Raw genomic sequence first — 18289 nt, 5'->3', positions numbered from 1 at the left:
TCTTAACTACTAATGAAAACAACTTTGATATCTAAGTCAATAAGTAATGGAAATCAATATTAAAGCCACAAAACAGGTCATATTGAAAAGTTTACGAGTGTGCAATTTATCCTGTGTAACTAAGCCTATAGTATATATTAAATGGCAACGATACATACTTGAGAAACAATTTCTTTTATCTATGGTTCAAAACCCGTGTCTAGCATACGATCAGCTTCATCTAACACAAGATATGTCACTCTTCGCAAGTTTGTATTTTGTGACTCCAACATATCGATTAACCGATACGGAGTTGCAATGACAATCTCAACCCCTAAATCCAAACAAGGGAAGAATAAAATTAGCAATTCAGAGTGACATCAAAAGGTTTGAGAACATATAAACAGTGAAGGCAATGAAACAATAAAACATAAACGATCGAGATCTGCGAATACATAAAAGGCTTAGAGTGATGCTACAAAGTAACCTACCTTTCGAAAGATCTCGTACTTGTGGACCTTTGGGAGCACCTCCATATATACACGTATTCTTGATTTTTGATGATGCCCCAAATTTAGTTGCCTCTTGCTAGATCTGGACAGCAAGCTCACGTGTAGGTGCTAACACCAAGACAATAGGCCCATCTCCTGGAGCTGATATATGACAACAAGCGACAGCATTTAATATGTAGCCATGTATGGTAGGTATGGAGGAAAAAGACATTTCCCTCCCATCAAGAGATCATACTTAAAAAAAAAAAATTACATCACAGTAAAAGGGCCAAGGAGGAGATAAGGCTCTAGATAGTTTAAAGCTAAAAGACGCAATAACAAACCTAAATAAGGTTGAGCATTAACATGAACAATAGCAGGTAAAAGATATGCCAGTGTCTTCCTAGAGCCTGTCTCAGCAATACCAATTAAATCCCACCCTTTCAAAGCCATAGGCCATCCTTGAGCTTGAATAGGTGTTGGCTCCATAAAGCCTGCCTTTACAACCTCTTCAAGAACATACTCTGACAAAAAAAAAAACCCGCAATTCAAAAATTAGCATAATTTTTCTTACATTCCAGAAATGTCTTAAAACCACAATTTTGATAATCAGTAAAATCTGACACCCAAAATAGATATAGAAAGGCCTGAGCTTTGACTGTTGCTCAACGATCCTATTTTACACATTTCAAATTTTTAGGTTGGATAGAAATCATAAAATATAGGGCAACCAAGTCCAATTCAAGAAGGCCAAAAGACAAATTTCTAAATTATCCTGCATTCATGTACAATTCAACATAGCATTCAAGGAATCATCAATACACAGACATGTTAACATGTGAGGGGTACTTTTAACTAAGATAACAATAAGAGAAACTCCTCCAAATACCAAATACATTTATACATTCAAATCACATGCCTTCAATAATGATTATATGATTTCTTTATATACCTATTTAAACAGTGCACATATGGCCCATTACTTATTAAGCCAACCATATTACATAATTATTTACACATAACATAGGCATTTAACCCCATAAATACTACCCTTTGGAATCATATCATATACATTTAACCCCTTATATTCCCTTGGTTCATATCATAAATACATCCTTAAAAAGCTTTGAAATATGAAAACAATCATAGTGAGAAAGGATCTTAAAAAAATATTACAAAGAATAGGAAATTGGCACATTAATATCATACAATAAAGTATCTACAGATTTGCAAAACAGTCCCTTCTCAGGGATGGGCAACAGAGTCTCGCCGGAGAATACAAGGTCAAAGCATAGAAGCACTACAACTACCCTTTTTATCATGTCAACCTTCAATAGCAATCCCTCATAGCAATTCAGGAATGTGGGAATTAGAAGGAAAGTAGTGATGTGCTACAATTTAAATTCAGCAAAGACAGACACACAGCCAAGGAATGTTACACGTCCTCTAACTTTGCACTTGTGCTAAGGAAAATCCCTACTTAGAATTCATGGTAGAATTAATCTAGATTACCATCCTATCATTGCCTATTATTTAGAGAGGAAACTGGAGCAAAGTAGAAGAATAATTTAACCTTCCGGCACAAACGCTTAGCTAACAAGGATGGTTGAAACTTTCTCCTCTTGGACAGGAGAGCAAGAGAGTAGTTGGATGTCGTGATGTAAAAAATTAATCTCAGAAACAGTCAAACAGGAAAACTTCACACACAAAAAATCCACGTGCAAGGAAGTTTGAACAATTTAATCCCATCACAAAGAAAAAGGTGCACAATAGAAGCCAAGACTAAGTCACAACTAAAAAATTCAGGGATGAAGTGTGGATGAAGCTTATAATCAAAATCACTTCAAGGAGTCCAGGTCCCAAAAATACTAAGTTCTTGCAAAACCTCTAAAATTAGAGGCTAAATGTATTGCTAGATTAAAGTTACGGGAGGCAACCTTTCATAGCTTCAACAACATATCCCCAAGGAAATGTGTTGGGAACCAATTTTCCACCAAGTTTTTGGTATGGGAGTGCAGGAGCAGAGAGACACATATGGAGGGGCATGTCGAACCATTCTCAAGGAAATTTGAGGGGACTGGGACATAGAAGTTCCTAGCATAGGGTCTCATTTCTAAAAATATAAAAAATAATAATAATAATGATAAAACCCTAACAATAACAATAGATCTCATGCAAATTCATCATTGAGAAATCCAATGAAAACACCCAATACTGAAAACCCACAATCTTGAATGTTGAAAATGCAACAAGATGATGGAGCTTAGTGAAAAGAAGTTGCCTTCACTAAGTGGGCCCGCAGGCTATTTTTGGCGCAAAGTATATTTTTAGACTATGTCTATTTTTAGACATATGGATCATGGTCTATGAGTTGCAGGATGCTATTTATGGATGATTGGTCATGTTGTTAAAAATAGATGGACCTCTATTTTTAGACATATGGGTGGAGTCTATTTTTAGACTGCCAATCTAAAAATAGAACAATCGAATATTATTAGCTCTTAATAATATTTGGACTATAAACATTATCTTATCCTCTTGCAACACTTCAGTTCGAGATACGGATGTGGAACACGCAACTGCAAGAAGGAAATACACTTTTCCTATGGGTTAGTTGAGCTATTGCATGATGGACTTCAGTTAGAACTCAAGTGATTGAGTTTGGTGGAGTTGATTGAGGAGTTGATGGAGTTGTGTTCAGTTTGACTTAGTTGAACTAGTTGTATTTAGTCTAACTGCCAAATACACTAGTGATGAGTGATGTGAATTAATTATTAATTAATTCACTAATTATTAACTCATAAATCAACTAAAGAATACATCAGTTAACTCAGTGCATGGACAGTTCAGTGGAGACAAGTGTTAGAGGTGGGTGAAAGGGTGAGACTACTATCAGTTGTGACTATAGTTGTGCATGAGATTTGCACAATCATTGATTGAGATTGCCAATGAGGATTGCGCAATACAAGCCAAGGGAATTCGAACTTGGATCAGATCTATTCTCAACTTGGATTGCGTAGTAGAGGCAGGCAAACAGTGGAGGAGATTTGAACCTGTGACTTGTTCAGATCTGAGCTAGTTTGTGTGTAGCAAGTGGAGATAGTACTGAGTACTTGTGAGGAGTATTGTACTATGTATTGTTACATGTTCTCTATCATTATAATATATAGATAGTTGGGGGTTTTCAGCTGTATGCTTTCCCCAGTACATACTGTGTTGATATGTGTGATTGATGTTTCAATGTGTGCATGCGATTGTTTCTTAATTCTGCAAATTGATGATCAATGGTAGAGGAGGTTATGTATTATGCATGCATTCTGAAAATAGTGTATAATCAGGATAATCTCTGTGAATAAGTGTTATATTATTCAAAATTTCTACAATGGTATTAGAGGTAGCTGATTTGTAGAAAAAGTTCTATATGGTATCAGAGCGAAGTTGATCATCAGATCTATTATTCAGAAAGTGATTACATTTTATTTCTTCAGGCAGAGTCTGTAATCGGGCTAGGTAGCCTCTTGATTCATCCTTCTTTTGGAAGGTGAGATATCCGGTAAATGCCCATACAGTCAATCTCTATACGAGAAATAATTTGGTCTCATGAATTTTAGATCAGAAGTGGTTGAGTTTTGAGCTGGTGGAATTCGAATTTGCAGCAGTGTTTTCCTGGTGTCGAAGTTGAAATGTCTTTCAATGGATTGCGATTGGAGTATGCCCTTGAAGTCAGCTCGAATTATATTGCATGGAAAGACAGGATGGAGGCAGTGTTAGAGGACAATGGGTTGAAGGAGTTCATAGAGGCTGAGGTCCCAAAGCCTACTGATGCTGCTCAAGTTGAGGCTTGGCAAAATAAGACAGCAAAGTGTCAAAGGATTCTGTTGGAGGGCATGAAGGATCACATTGTATCCAGCCTACATGGAAAGGCTTCTCCATACTTGATGTGGAAAGCGTTGACAGATTTATTCCAAAGCAAGAGCGACCAGAGGAAGTTGGCGCTCAAGGATAAACTCAGAAACATTAAGTGTGAGAAAGGAGATAGTATGCCCAAGTATCTCATGAAGTTCACCCAATGCCGAGATGAGCTGGGAAGTGTGGGGGTGACTGTCGATGATGAGGACTTGGTGAGCTTGGCTCTCCTTTGTCTTCCAAAGAGTTGGCATTCCTATCAGGACTCTGTCAATGGTCGGGAGAAATTGCCAAGATGGGAGAGACTTTGGTCTGATCTTGTGCAAGAGGAGATCAGGTGGAATACCAGGGACGGATCTTCATCAAAGGCATCTGATGAAGAAAATTGCACTTTGGCTGCCAAAGCAAAGAAGGGGAAGAACAAGAAAGCTTCTCATTCCAGTGCGAAAGGCAAGAAGCAGGACATGTCCAAGGTGAAGTGCTTTCACTGTCACCAGCACGGACATTATGCCACAAATTGTCTGCAAAAGAAGAAAAATAAGAAAGCTGCTGGATCTGCAGCGAGAGAGGCCTTAGCCTCGCAGTTTGAGCTGGATTTTTCACTGATCGCATGCTTGGTATCAAGTGTGATGGGATCGGTATGGTTTTTGGACAGTGGTGCGTCTTTTCACATGACAGGAGATCGAGATTTGTTTTCTGATCTGGATGAGAAAGATCTTGGAGTGCACATCGAGATGGGCGATGATGGTAGATACAGTGCGACCGGTATCGGTACCATTTCCTTTGAGAGGGAGTCTGGTAAACCCTTCGTATTGAAGGAAGTGATGCATGTTCCAAGATTGAAGAAGAATATTATCTCTGTGGCGATGTTAGAAGACAAGGGATATGATGTTGTATTCAGCGAGGGAAAGGCTTTCCTGCACAGTAAGATAATTGGAGAAACCCAGAAGATAGGGTTTCAAGTCAAGAACCTTTATCAATTGCATGTAGATGGCTGCGCAGCAATGGCATGCAAGGCAGAAGGATTGGTGAGCCGGGATGATGGCGAGCTGTGGCACCGGAGATTGGGCCACCTTCACCATGGAGCCTTGAAGATACTGCAGCAGATTTCTATTGGGCTTCCTAAAGGAACTCTTGCGCAGTCAGATCAGTGCAAGGGGTGTACTTTGGGAAAATTTGTGAAAGCCACCTCTCACGAAAAGGATAGTCGCGCCACGACGATCCTTGAGAGAATTCACACAGACGTGTGTGGAACTTTCTCAGTAGCTTCGACAGCAAAGCACAAGTACTATGTGATCTTTGTTGATGATTTCTCTCGAAAGTGTTGGATCTTCTTCATGCAGAAGAAGAGTGAGACATACTCAAAGTTCTGTGAGTTCAAAGCACTGGTCAAGAAGGAATCAGGGAAGAAGGTGAAGGCTCTTAAGAGCGATAATGGTGGTGAATTCATCTCTAGTGAGTTCAAGGACTTCTGCAACGCAGAAGGGATTCTAAGAGAGCTCATAGCTCCCCATAACCCACAGTAGAATGGGGTTGCTGAGCGGAAGAATAGAACGATCGTGGGTGCTGCACTGGAGATGTTGCATGATCAGGGCCTAACCCTTCACTTGTGGGTGGAGGCATGCAATACTGCATTATATGTGCAGAACCGTTGTCCTCACAAGATACTTAGCATGAGTACACCCGAGGAGGCTTATTCTGGCAAGAGGCCTGATATATCCCATTTGAGGATTTTTGGTTCTCCTATTTACATGCATGTGACGAAGGATGCCAGGAAGAAGCTGGAGCCGACCGCAGAGGTTGGGATATTTGTGGGGTACACTGATACACCCCACAATATCGTGTGTATTTTCCAGATAGTCGCAATACTGTTGTGCAACGGGATATCAAATTTTAGGAGGAGAAAGCCATGAAGTGTTCGCTTGAGAGGGAGCCACTGTTGCATGTAGATGAGGAGCTATTAGTTCCTAAGGATGAGCTTTAGGACGTGGATCAGCCACAAGATGAAGTTCATGGAGTGGAAGAGACCACTCATGCAGTGCCAACCATCAGAGGGCGAAAGTGCACTACAGAAGCTGAGCGACTGGCTCAAGATGCAGAGAAGGTTGTAGGACCACCTACAGCGCAGCGCAGACAGAGGCAGTCACCTGATTGGTACATTGGATACATGGCTCTTGTGAGAAAATGTGTCGTGACTGAGCCATCCTCTTTCGAGGAAGCTGTGGAGGATCCCGCATGGGTAGATGCCTTGGTGGAAGAGCATGATTCGATTGTCAGAAACAGTGCATGGGAGATTGTCCCAAGACCGGAGGGTAAGTTGCTGATCATTGTACTTTATGTAGATGATTTTATTTTGACAGGAGATGAGCTGTTGATACTTTCATGCAAGGAGGATCTTGCTAGAGAGTTTGAGATGAAGGACTTGGGCCTCCTTCATTATTTCCTGGGATTGGAAATTTGGCAGCGCAGTGATGGACTATTTGTTTCTCAGGGTAAGTATGCCCGGGAGATACTGGAGAAGTTCAACATGCATGGCTGCAAGCATGTTGATACTCCTCTTCCTGGAGGTTGGAGGAAGGAGGATGCTACTTCAACGGAGGTAGTGGATGCCACTGTTTATCGACAGTTGGTGGGGTCGCTTATGTATCTAGTTAATACATGACCCGATATATGCTATGCTATTAACCAGCTTTCACAAGCTATGGTTAAGCCAACCAAGCTCTTCTGGAAGGTAGGCAAGCATGTATTGCGTTATCTCAAAGGCACATCGAGATATGGATTGTGGTACAGACAAGAGGATGAGGTGAAGCTATGTGGCTTCACGGATGCAGATTGGGCAGGGAGCCCAACAGACAGAAAGAGCACATCTGGAGGGATCTTCAGTATCGGGTTGACAATAGTTTCTTGGTACAGCAGGAAGTAGAGATCTGTGGCACTCAGTTCAGTAGAGGCCAAGTATATGGCAGCAAGTTTGGCTGCATGCGAGGCTATATGGATGAGGAAGATCCTGGTCAGGTTGTTTGGGTCACACTTGGAGCCTACTGTGATTTATTGTGATAACCATAGTTGCATTAAACTCTCAACTAATCCATTATTTCATGATAGATCCAAGCACATCGACATCAGGTACCATCATATCAGAGATTGTGTGCAGCGGAGAATCATGTTACTTTCATACATTCCCACGGAGGATCAGGATGCTGATATCTTGACGAAGGTGCTCACCAGGAGAAAATTTGAATACCACAGAGGCAGGATAAGGGTTGCAGATAATCCATATCTTGTTGAGAGGGAGTGTTGAAAATGCAACAAGATGATGGAGCTTAGTGAAAAGAAGTCGCCTTCACTAAGTGGGCCCGCAGGCTATTTTTGGCGCAAAGTCTATTTTTAGACTATGTCTATTTTTAGACATATGGATCATGGTCTATGAGTTGCAGGATGCTATTTATGGATGATTGGTCATGTTGGTAAAAATAGATGGACCTCTATTTTTAGACATATGGGTGGAGTCTATTTTTAGACTGTCAGTCTAAAAATAGAACAATCGAATATTATTAGCTCTTAATAATATTTGGACTATAAGCATTATCTTATCCTCCTGCAACACTTCAGTTCGAGCTACGGATGTAGCACATGCAACTGCCAGAAGGAAATACGCTTTCCTATGGGTTAGTTCAGCTATTGCATGATGGACTTCAGTTACAACTCAAGTGATTGAGTTTGGTGGAGTTGATTGAGGAGTTGATGGAGTTGTGTTCAGTTTGACTTAGTTGAACTAGTTGTATTTATTCTAACTGCCAAATACACTAGTGATGAGTGATGTGAATTAATTATTAATTAATTCACTAATTATTAACTCATAAATCAACTAAAGAATACATCAGTTAACTTAGTGCATGGTGTTATCACCCCAAGAAACTCACCTAGGTTGTAAATCGGTGATGCTCGGGAACATTACAAATTCAACAAAATAGTTGGATAAATGGTGGATGAATGAAACAAATGCTGCATATTCAACCAGATAACCACTTCTACTATGATTGACCCCAGACATGGGTGAATACCCCCAAACTACAAGGCTTTTAACCACCAATTACTCACAGTTTGAGGATAAGGTGATAATGGAGAAGACTGACCACACCAGCAGATGCACAGGACCCTGTGATGGCTGGCTGCAATCAGTTGAAAGGTCTGTAAATCTAGTTTCTAATACACAGACAGGATGACAGCTCTCTATGCATTAAACAACAGAAACCTACATACATGTTCAATGATACATGCTAAATCCTAACACAGAGGTGGGATGACAGCCCCTCTAATGCTAAACAATCACAGCACATGAACAAATGCAAACAGGCACAGCCTGGAATAAGAAAGAGAAGTGGAAAGTGAGCAATTAACAACAAAAGAAGCTTGTATTAGCTATGAAGACCAGACGTTGCAGGTTACAAAGTAGTTACAGTCTCCAAAAGTTGAACCTTACAACAGAGTCACCTTCATCTAACACTCATCATCTTTCTTACATCTCTCTTCTGGGTATATATGGTCTTACATTACAAAATCTCTCTGCTAAACATATGCGTGGAGGGATCATAATGGATCACCAACTGCTCTAACTGCTTGGTATGGGTCTCTGCTATAGCGTGACTGTGTCAGTAAACAAATTTGATCTTCTCTGATATTCTGTTGTCCTTTTCTGGCAGCCGGAACATTAAATGAAAAACGCCCATAACTGATAAATGCAGTGATCTGCTTGAGGATGTCCTTTTCAATCTTCGGCCACTCCGTTAGTTGAATGCGGTCATTGAACATTAAAATGGCTGAACATGACTGTTTTGGTTATATCAGTGGAAACGCTGCCAAACTGCTCATTCCTGCCCATCACTGCCTTATTTTGGACTTTAAAAGTCCTTATGCATGGTTCAATCATCTATCGGGTCCGCCATTTGGGTCGCAAACGCATATCATAGCCGGCTTCTCCCTTGCTTTTCTTTATATATGAAAACCTATGAAAGATGCTACAAAACATGAGAAATTTGCCTTTGGCGGACTTGAAAACATATATATTTCACTTCCCGGACCCTTTCGGGTCCGGGCTTCATCGCTATCGGCGCTCGCCCAAGGCCTTCATATATTTCGTTATATAGCGAAAATGCACCAAAAACCATTGAAAACAGCTTTAGCGCGGACCTGAAATTTTATAAAAAATCATTTATAATGCCATCAGGTCGCACGCATGCCTTATATAAAAGCCCCACCCCTTTGGTTTTGCCGATAGCGAAAAGCCGATGCAGTGTGAGCCGTTGATCTGTGCACGCAATCAACGGTCCTCACTTAATCGTTGATCTCCATTGCCACTACCCTTTTGAAAGCACCAATTGCAATATGCCGATGCGACCATCGGTTATTGCTAATCGACAGTGTCCCACTATATGTAAGTCCTCCTCTGTGACTCGCTGATCTGATCATTGGCGATTGCTGATCAGCGGTGTCCCGCGTTGCTGCCATTGCCTTCCTGCGCCGATTGCGAAATGCCGATGCGATCTGGACCGTTGATCGGCCAGATCCAACGGCTGATATGAATTCGGACTACTAAGCCTGCTATTTGGGTTTTTGCATGGTTTTGGAGTGTTTTTGCCTCCCGATAGTGTATTTCCACCCTCCCAAGGGCTTTCCTCTTGTGATAGTTTTGATCGGTGAAGGCCTTAAGAGGATTTTGAAGGCTTCTATGTATGCTTTGAACCCTTTTAAGCACCACCAAGCGGATCAAGCCTGTCTCTGACCATAGGGAATCCTCGTTTTGCATAGCAGAGCTAACACTGGCTCCTTCTGGGGATGAGATCCTCCGTGTGAGGTCTCGAGAACCTGCAGACCAATGCCTTCATACAAAAATAGCTATAAAAACACTTGCCTAGTGTCCATTGGGCATGGAGTCAACTAAGCATTCAACAGAAAACTGTAAAAGAACTTAATTACAAACATTAAATCTTGAAAACATAACTTCAAAATTTGCCCATTTGCTAGGCCACCAAAAATTGTTGTCTGTCAGCCAGTTCATTATAGATCAGCAGGACGGGATTTATTTGATCCTCCACCTCAAACAGTTTGGGGCATTTGAGCTCATCAGGTAGAGGAAGCTTGAACTTCATTCCCTTTCTATGTGTGCTCCTCCTTGGATGTTCTTTACTGGAGCCTCTGTACACCTGCTGAAAAACAATGACTGTTGTGTACATGACTTTATCTTTTGCGTCCTGCAAAACTAATATGAAAGAGGCATCATTGAATTCTTGTGCAGGAGACACAGAAACAAAATTTGCTCCTGAATCTTTCTTTGAACAATCCTCATCTAAGGAGGAGTCCCATAACTGTACACCTTCATCTGTCATCTGATATGCTGCCACTTTAATCTGCGTGGGGGCCAACTGGGCAGGCCTGAGAATATCGAGACTGATTTGATCAGTATCAGCCTCGGACTTTGAATTATGGCCGGCCTCAGTGTTTAGGGGGCAACTTAGAGGGCTTGTCACTTGAGCATACAAAGAAACAAAAGATGATGGAGAGCTTTCCTCTCCCTTACTGATCACTGAGTTATTCCCCCAGTGCTTTAGGAACACATCATCTAGGGCCTCAATGTGTGCAATGGACCTAGGAGATAATTTTCTGAACCAATTTCTAGCCTCTCTAAGCTTTGGACAAAACCCTCATCCACACATCCTCTTCATAGATATCCAGGTTATCAGCATAGCTATAAAAGGACTCTAAATGTTCTTCAGCTGATATTCCCTCTGCACCAGTAAACTTAGGCATGTATTCTCGAAAATCTCCTGCAGGCATGGTACTTAAAGGAGAAGGCAAGACCAAAGGTCCATACCTGGCAGCAACTATTCGTTCTATCTTTGTGAGAGCTTGTTGGCCTGCCATGACTGAGCCTAAATGAAAGGGTACTGGTAGACTGAGTGGTATGAAGTGATGCAATGGATAATAGAAACAGAGGAAATTGACGGACAGTATGGGATACTTTTTCTACTGAGGTCCGAAAAGGAAATGAATAACCAGGAGCGGTATGAATCTCTGAAGGTGAACTTCACTAACAGAGACACATAAAAATTCTTTAAGGCTTACCTGATCCTGATGCTCCCTTCCGCAAAGTTTCTTCTGCTTATCGATCCTCTCAGGATCAGGCACTGGCCAGCTAGTGATTTCTGAAGATTTCTCCGAGCATGCTTCACGAACTAGACCAGAACTTCAATGTGGAGTCACCAAAGGATGGCCTTCCTCCAGTGGAGTCGCCAGACAGATGATTACAACCAAAATCTGTGCTCAAACCTTGTCTGTCATCAAAGCTTGAAGTTGTGTCGTCTCCCAGGGAAGCTGAGCTTCGATTCTCTTCTCCCCGGCAATGGCGCCATTTAATGTTATCACCCCAAGAAACTCACCTAGGTTGTAAATCGGTGATGCTCGGGAACATTACAAATTCAACAAAATAGTTGGATAAATGGTGGATGAATGAAACAAATGTTGCATATTTAAGCCAGATAACCACTTCTATTATGATTGACCCCAGACATGGGTGAATACCCCCAGACTACAAGGCTTTTAACCACCAATTACTCACAGTTTGAGGATAAGGTGATAATGGAGAAGACTGACCACACCAGCAGATGCACAAGACCCTGTGATGGCCGGCTGCAACCAGTTGAAAGGTCTGTAAATCTAGTTTCTAATACACAGACAGGATGACAGCTCTCTATGCATTAAACAACAGAAACCTGTATACATGTTCAATGATACATGCTAAATCCTAAAACAGAGGTGGGATGACAGCCCCTCTAATGCTAAACATTCACAACACATGAACAAATGCAAACAGGCACAGCCTGGAATAAGAAAGAGAAGTGGAAAGTGAGCAATTAACAGCAAAAGAAGCTTGTATTAGCTGGAAATGAAGACCAGACACTGCAGGTTACAAAGTAGTTACATTCTCCAGACGTTGAACCTTGCAACAGAGTCACCTTCATCTAACACTCATCATCTTTCTTACATCTCTCTTCTGGGTATATATGGTCTTACATTACAAAATCTCTCTGCTAAACATATGCGTGGAGGGACCATAATGGATCACCAACCGCTCTAACTGCTTGGTATGGGTCTCTGCTATAGCGTGACTATGTCAGTAAACAAATTTGATCTTCTCTGATATTCTGTTGTCCTTTTCTGGTAGCTGGAACATTAACTGAAAGACGCCCATAACTGATAAATGCAGTGATCTGCTTGAGGCTGTCCTTTTCAATCTTCGGCCACTCTGTTAGTTGAATGCGGTCGTTGAACATTAAAACGGCTGAACATGACTGTTTTGGTTATATCAGTGGAAACGCTACCAAACTGCTCATTCCCGCCCATCACTGCCTTATTTTGGACTTTAAAAGTCCTTAAGCATGGTTCAATCATCTATCAGGTCCGCCATTTGGGTCGCAATCGAATATCATAGCCGGCTTCTCCCTTACTTTTCTTTATATATGAAAACCTATGAAAGATGCTACAAAACATGAGAAATTTGCCTTTGGCGGACTTGAAAACATATATATTTCACTTCCCGGACCCTTTCGGGTCCGGGCTTCATCGTTATCGGTGCTCGCCCAAGGCCTTCATATATTTCGTTATATAGCGAAAATGCGCCAAAAACCATTGAAAACAGCTTTAGCGTGGACCTGAAATTTTATAAAAAATCATTTATAATGCCATCGGGTCTGACCCATCGGGTCACACGCATGCCTTATATAAAAGCCCCGCCCCTTTGGTTTTGCCGATAGCGAAAAGCCGATGCAGCGTGAGCCGTTGATCTGTGCACGCGATCAACGGTCCATGCTTAATCGTTGATCTCCATTGCCACTGCCCTTTTGAAAGTGCCGATTGCGATACGCCGATGCGACCATCGGCGATCGCTGATTGGCAGTGTCCCACTATCTGTAAGTCCTCCTCTGCAACTCGCCGATCCGATCATCGACGATCGCTGATCGACGGCGTCCCGTGTCGCTACCATTGCTTACCTGCACCGATTGCGAAATGTCGATGCGATCTAGACCATTGATCGGCCAGATCCAACGGCTGATATGAATTCAGACTGCTAAGCCTGCTATTTGGGTTTTTGCATGGTTTTGGAGTGTTTTTGCCTCCTGATAGTATATTTCCGCCCTCCCAAGGGCTTTCCTCTTGTGATAGTTTTGATCGGTGAAGGCCTTAAGAGGATTTTGAAGGCTTCTATGTATGCTTTGAACCCTTTTAAGAACCACCAAGCGGATCAAGCCTGTCTCTGACCATAGGGAATCCTAGTTTTGCATAGCAGAGCTAACACATGGAAAGTTCAGTGAAGACAAGTGTTAGAGGTGGGTGAAAGGGTGAGACTACTATTAGTTGTGACTATAGTTGTGCATGGGATTTGCACAATCATTGATTGAGATTGCCAATGAGGATTGCACAGTACAAGCCAAGGTAATTTGAACTTGGATCAGATCTATTCTCAACTTGGATTGCGCAATAGAGGTAGGCAAATAGTGGGGGAGATTTGAACCTGTGACTTGTTCAGATATGAGCTAGTTTGTGTGTAGCAGGTGGAGATAGTACTTAGTACTTGTGAGGAGTATTGTACTATGTATTGTTACATGTTCTCTATCATTATAATATACAGATAGTTGGGGGTTTTCAGCTGTATGCTTTCCCCAGTACATATTGTGTTGATATGTGTGATTGATGTTTCAATGTGTGCATGCGATTGTTTCTTAATTCTACAAATTGATGATCAATGGTAGAGGAGGTTATGTATTATGCATGCATTCCGCAAATAGTGTATAATCAGGATAATCTCTGTGAATAAGTGTTATATAATTCAAAATTTCTACATTGAAAACTGTTAAGGGCACTAAATTGATATGAAATTCTACTTTCTTCAAGTCCAATGAGGTTGGAACCACTGTCAAATATCTTAAAGTCCAATGAGGTTCGAACCACTCTCAAATATCCTAAAACAATGAGTGGTAATATTTAAAAATTTAAATAAAAAAAAGTTAGATATAAGAGAATGTAATGTTATAATGTCAAGTAAAAAAGATAAAAGAGATAAGGGAGAGAATGTGTATAATTACCGAAGTCACAAATTCCTCAAAACTCTAAACCCTATCTCTATTCTATCTTAAAAAGTTGTTAGACAAAATCTTTGTTGTTAGACAAAATCTTTGGGGAATTCTTAAAAAATTGTTAGACATAAAATCATTTCTTTGGGGAATGGGTGTTAGTTTTGCACCCAGGCATTCCTTTTTTGGTGGTGGGGGAATGGCTGGAAAATGAATTATGATGAAGAGACAAATATTAATAATACCTGGAAAACCTGCGTCACGAAAACTTTTGACGGGCTTGGGAACGTCCCGGCCATCGACTGTAATTTCACGTCTCTTGCGATATTCCCTGACCTCGTCTTCAGTCATAGAGGCGATGTCCTCTACCTCCTCGTAGAAATTCTTCTTAAAGGGTGCCAGGTTCTCAAAATCCTGCTTCGACAGTGAAATTAAGGGACAAATAATATACATGTCGCAGCAGGTTGAGATTTATGGGACAGAAACCTTGCACACAGAGGTAATATATTAAATTAATGCATGCATGTTGTGGGGAATATCTTAAATTAATGCATGCACGTTGTGGTGATTTGCATGAGAGATTCAATGCATATCATATTAATCGAAATCGAGGAACAAAAAAATTATGCATTATATTGAATGCTTTTTAATTATGTGCATTAGGTAGTGCATGTAGTTATACTTGCATGTTTAGAACTAAATTCATGAAGCATCTACGTATTTCCATTGAACACTCACAATCCGGTGCATGAAAAAAAGTAGGTGTATTTACTTGTGCACGTCTTAAATCAAATGCATGACAAGACTTATGCAATTCATTTGGATATTTTAATCCAGTGAAATAATATAGTATGATTTGTCGTGAATTAAGAGGGTAAATTAACAAATTGGCATACCAGTTCGAAATTAACAAAGGTGAAGACTTTGCCTTCACGAATTTAATTTATATAGTTAAATGCATGCAGACAGTGGAAATTTTACAGTAAAGTTAAGTAAATCAATAGACGTATGACATACAATCTTGCAAGAAGACAGAAGCTGGAACTGTGCATTTATGTTGTGCTAATACTTTTCATGCCTTCAAACCATGTAGATTAACTATAGAAAATTTAATGAATGAAAACTGATTTCTAGGATAAGATCATATATACTATGTTGAAGCAAACATTTTAGCAGACTTCAAATATTAAACGAAGGTCAATCATTAAGGAGGTCTACAAGAACTGCTCCATAAAGGGTATACAAAATAGGTATAAATGCAAAATACTAAACCAGAAAAATCCGCTTGAGTAGTACAACAAAGTATGTATAACTAAAAATGTATGTATACATATATACTTCGATAAACACTCATGTATAGAACTAGATACATCAAGATAACCATTCAGGGTTTCAATAATAGAACCATAAAACATTTTAAGAACAGAGCTCTGCAATACATATGAATACCAATAGACCCAAAATAGGGGATAACTTAAGAATTTGTTCGTTAACATATGGCCGCTAAATCGTGAGCCTACAACTTGGCTTTACAAAACACAAAACTCTATGAGATGTCCAAATAGAGTCTTATAAACTATGTGCACAGTTAAATAAGCATGAACATAACAATTATCTCATCTTGCTTAGGTTGATACCCCCAAACGAAGTCCAACTTAGACTAAATAGAAAAGATAAGTATTCGAATCAAACATTGGAGGGTACCCTGAGGTATTCCTTAGAAAATTTATACAGTCACAGTGATAACAACCCTCATGACCACCATACTGTAAGGCCTTCCATATAGGGAAAAACTTAGCAGAACAATAATGGAGAAATTGTAATGTCAAGAATCAAACTCCATGGAGTGGAGGAGGTCGAAACCAGTAAGGAACCAACCTAGAAGCATACAAGTGACAATTAGTGCAGAGCGAGCCAGTTGCGACAGATATCTTCCGGTCCAAACTCCAGTATAAAGCATACCTGTGAGGACCAAACAAACACGTATCAATTAACTGTGGACTCATTCAAGTAAGAAATTTCCAGCAAACTAGACTATGGCATGCAAATAATAAATCCCAAAACCCTTACCTGGATAAACTTGCTGAGGTCTGTTGCTGACGACCCACCTGGATTCAAGGAAAGAATTCACTAGTTAGATTCGAAGAAAATAAGGGAAATAGACTAAAACAATCTTAAACCAGGAGAAGCTTAGCCAATAAACTAACCTGGGTGTTGGAAGCGGAAATCTTAAGCGTAGTGGAGTCGTTGGGCAAAATGATGCCCTGGGTCACTACAACACCTGTACAAGAAATAAAACGAACCGAAATTTAATCCTGAGAGTGAAAGATACGAGATTTCAGGGGAAAATTGAGTAAAAAAGATAATTTCGAAAAAATTACCTGAAACCAGGTCAAGTGAACGCATAGCCGAACACCAACCCTTCATTGTCCCCATGTCGTCGCTCAGAGTTCTCTCGTAAGTGGTGGGAAATGGTAATGAACCCGTGACTGTCAAACACCGCGGTGAACCAAGGCTATGCCCGAGCAGTGGAGTAGGAAAAAAATTTCGAAATGGTTAAATTAACCTCAAATTAGACCCTGGAAAGGGACAGGTTTATGAATGTGCGTTTGGAAATGTGAAGGAACAATAGCTCTGTCGAAATTGGAAGAGGGCGAGGAAAATGGGCAGAAAAGAGAACTTAGGAGGTTAGGAATAGGATAGGGTTAACCCTAATACATTAGAGTTGCTGGTATGGAGCCAAGGATGAACAACCATTGATTTACCCTCGAAACCATAACCATGAAGATTTGTGCCATCACATACCTCCTCACATGGGATTGGGTGACGAGTAGGTGGATTATTGGGTCTGTGCTATCCATTGCACAACTATCAAGTATAGGGAGTGCCAGAGGAAGCAAGTAGGTTGCCACCTCACATGAAACCGTAAACAAATTAAGTTCATCGCCCTCCATGTGTACAATGGTGTGCAGACCTTGTCATACGACATTAAATGGCCAACTATACAACTAGTAGATTAAATCACGAGTCAAGTTGGTGAAAATAATTATAATAATATTGAGGTATGTAATATATGGATTAAGTAGGTGAGTTGAGTTTCATGAAAATAATACAAATATGATTTATAATGGTATGGAGTAGAAATATTGATTTTTAGTACATTAGTCGATGCATTATTATTAGTTAGACCAAAGAAAAAAAAAACTTTGGAGAGTGATGTCAAGGTTTGTTACAAAAGTATAGTGTTTGTAAAGTTGATTGCTACCAAATTAAGTGGATATTGTGTTAAATAATTGGAGAATATAGAAATATGCTATTATATAGATGACATTAAAAATATTGTTATATTTTAATTTTAAATTTTTATGGTGCAATAAAGAGTTGGAAAATAAAAGTTAAGATAATATTTAAGAAGGTAGTTAATTCTCAATTCTAACTAGTACAAACAAGAAAATCAACATTTATAAAACATTTATGAACTTTTATAAGCTCCACAATGAAGTTGGGCATTGAACTATTCCCAAAATATATTGTGATGCTAGAATTTATTATATTTGTCACACTAAGAGGGTTGAAGATGAAAGTAACTTTCTAAAAATATAGTGTGATGCTATAATTTATCATCTATGTGACACTAAGAGGTTTGAAGATGAAAGGCACTTGTGATGCTAGAATTTATCATCTTTGTGACACTAAGAAGGTTGAAGATGAAAGTCACTTTCTCAAAATATAGTGTGATGCTAGAATTTATCATCTCTGTGACACTAAGAGGGTTGAAGATGAAAG

General features: G+C 40.1%; 1 protein-coding gene across 1 annotated transcript; it reads right to left on the bottom strand.

Annotated features, from left to right (window-relative positions):
* Nucleotides 1-476: 476 nt before the first annotated feature.
* On the bottom strand, nt 477-16939 carry LOC149175046 (DEAD-box ATP-dependent RNA helicase 20-like). The gene is made up of 8 exons (XM_089421040.1): nt 16885-16939; nt 16711-16784; nt 16574-16611; nt 16394-16465; nt 16236-16278; nt 14749-14917; nt 815-994; nt 477-632 (listed from the first exon to the last, which is right to left on the bottom strand). The coding sequence occupies exons 1-8, from the start codon at nt 16937-16939 to the stop codon at nt 568-570; spliced, it is 696 nt and encodes a 231-aa protein (XP_089277166.1). The 3' UTR covers nt 477-567.
* Between the last annotated feature and the right edge of the window lie 1350 nt (nt 16940-18289).

This window comes from Pinus tabuliformis, chromosome 4_1 (assembly GCF_031772625.1).
Source record: "Pinus tabuliformis cultivar Carrire ecotype Pingquan chromosome 4_1, CPIR1, whole genome shotgun sequence".
Classification (NCBI taxonomy): Eukaryota; Viridiplantae; Streptophyta; class Pinopsida; order Pinales; family Pinaceae; genus Pinus; species Pinus tabuliformis.
Note: the sequence above shows the minus strand (reverse complement) of the source record. Positions and strands in the feature narration are given on the sequence as shown.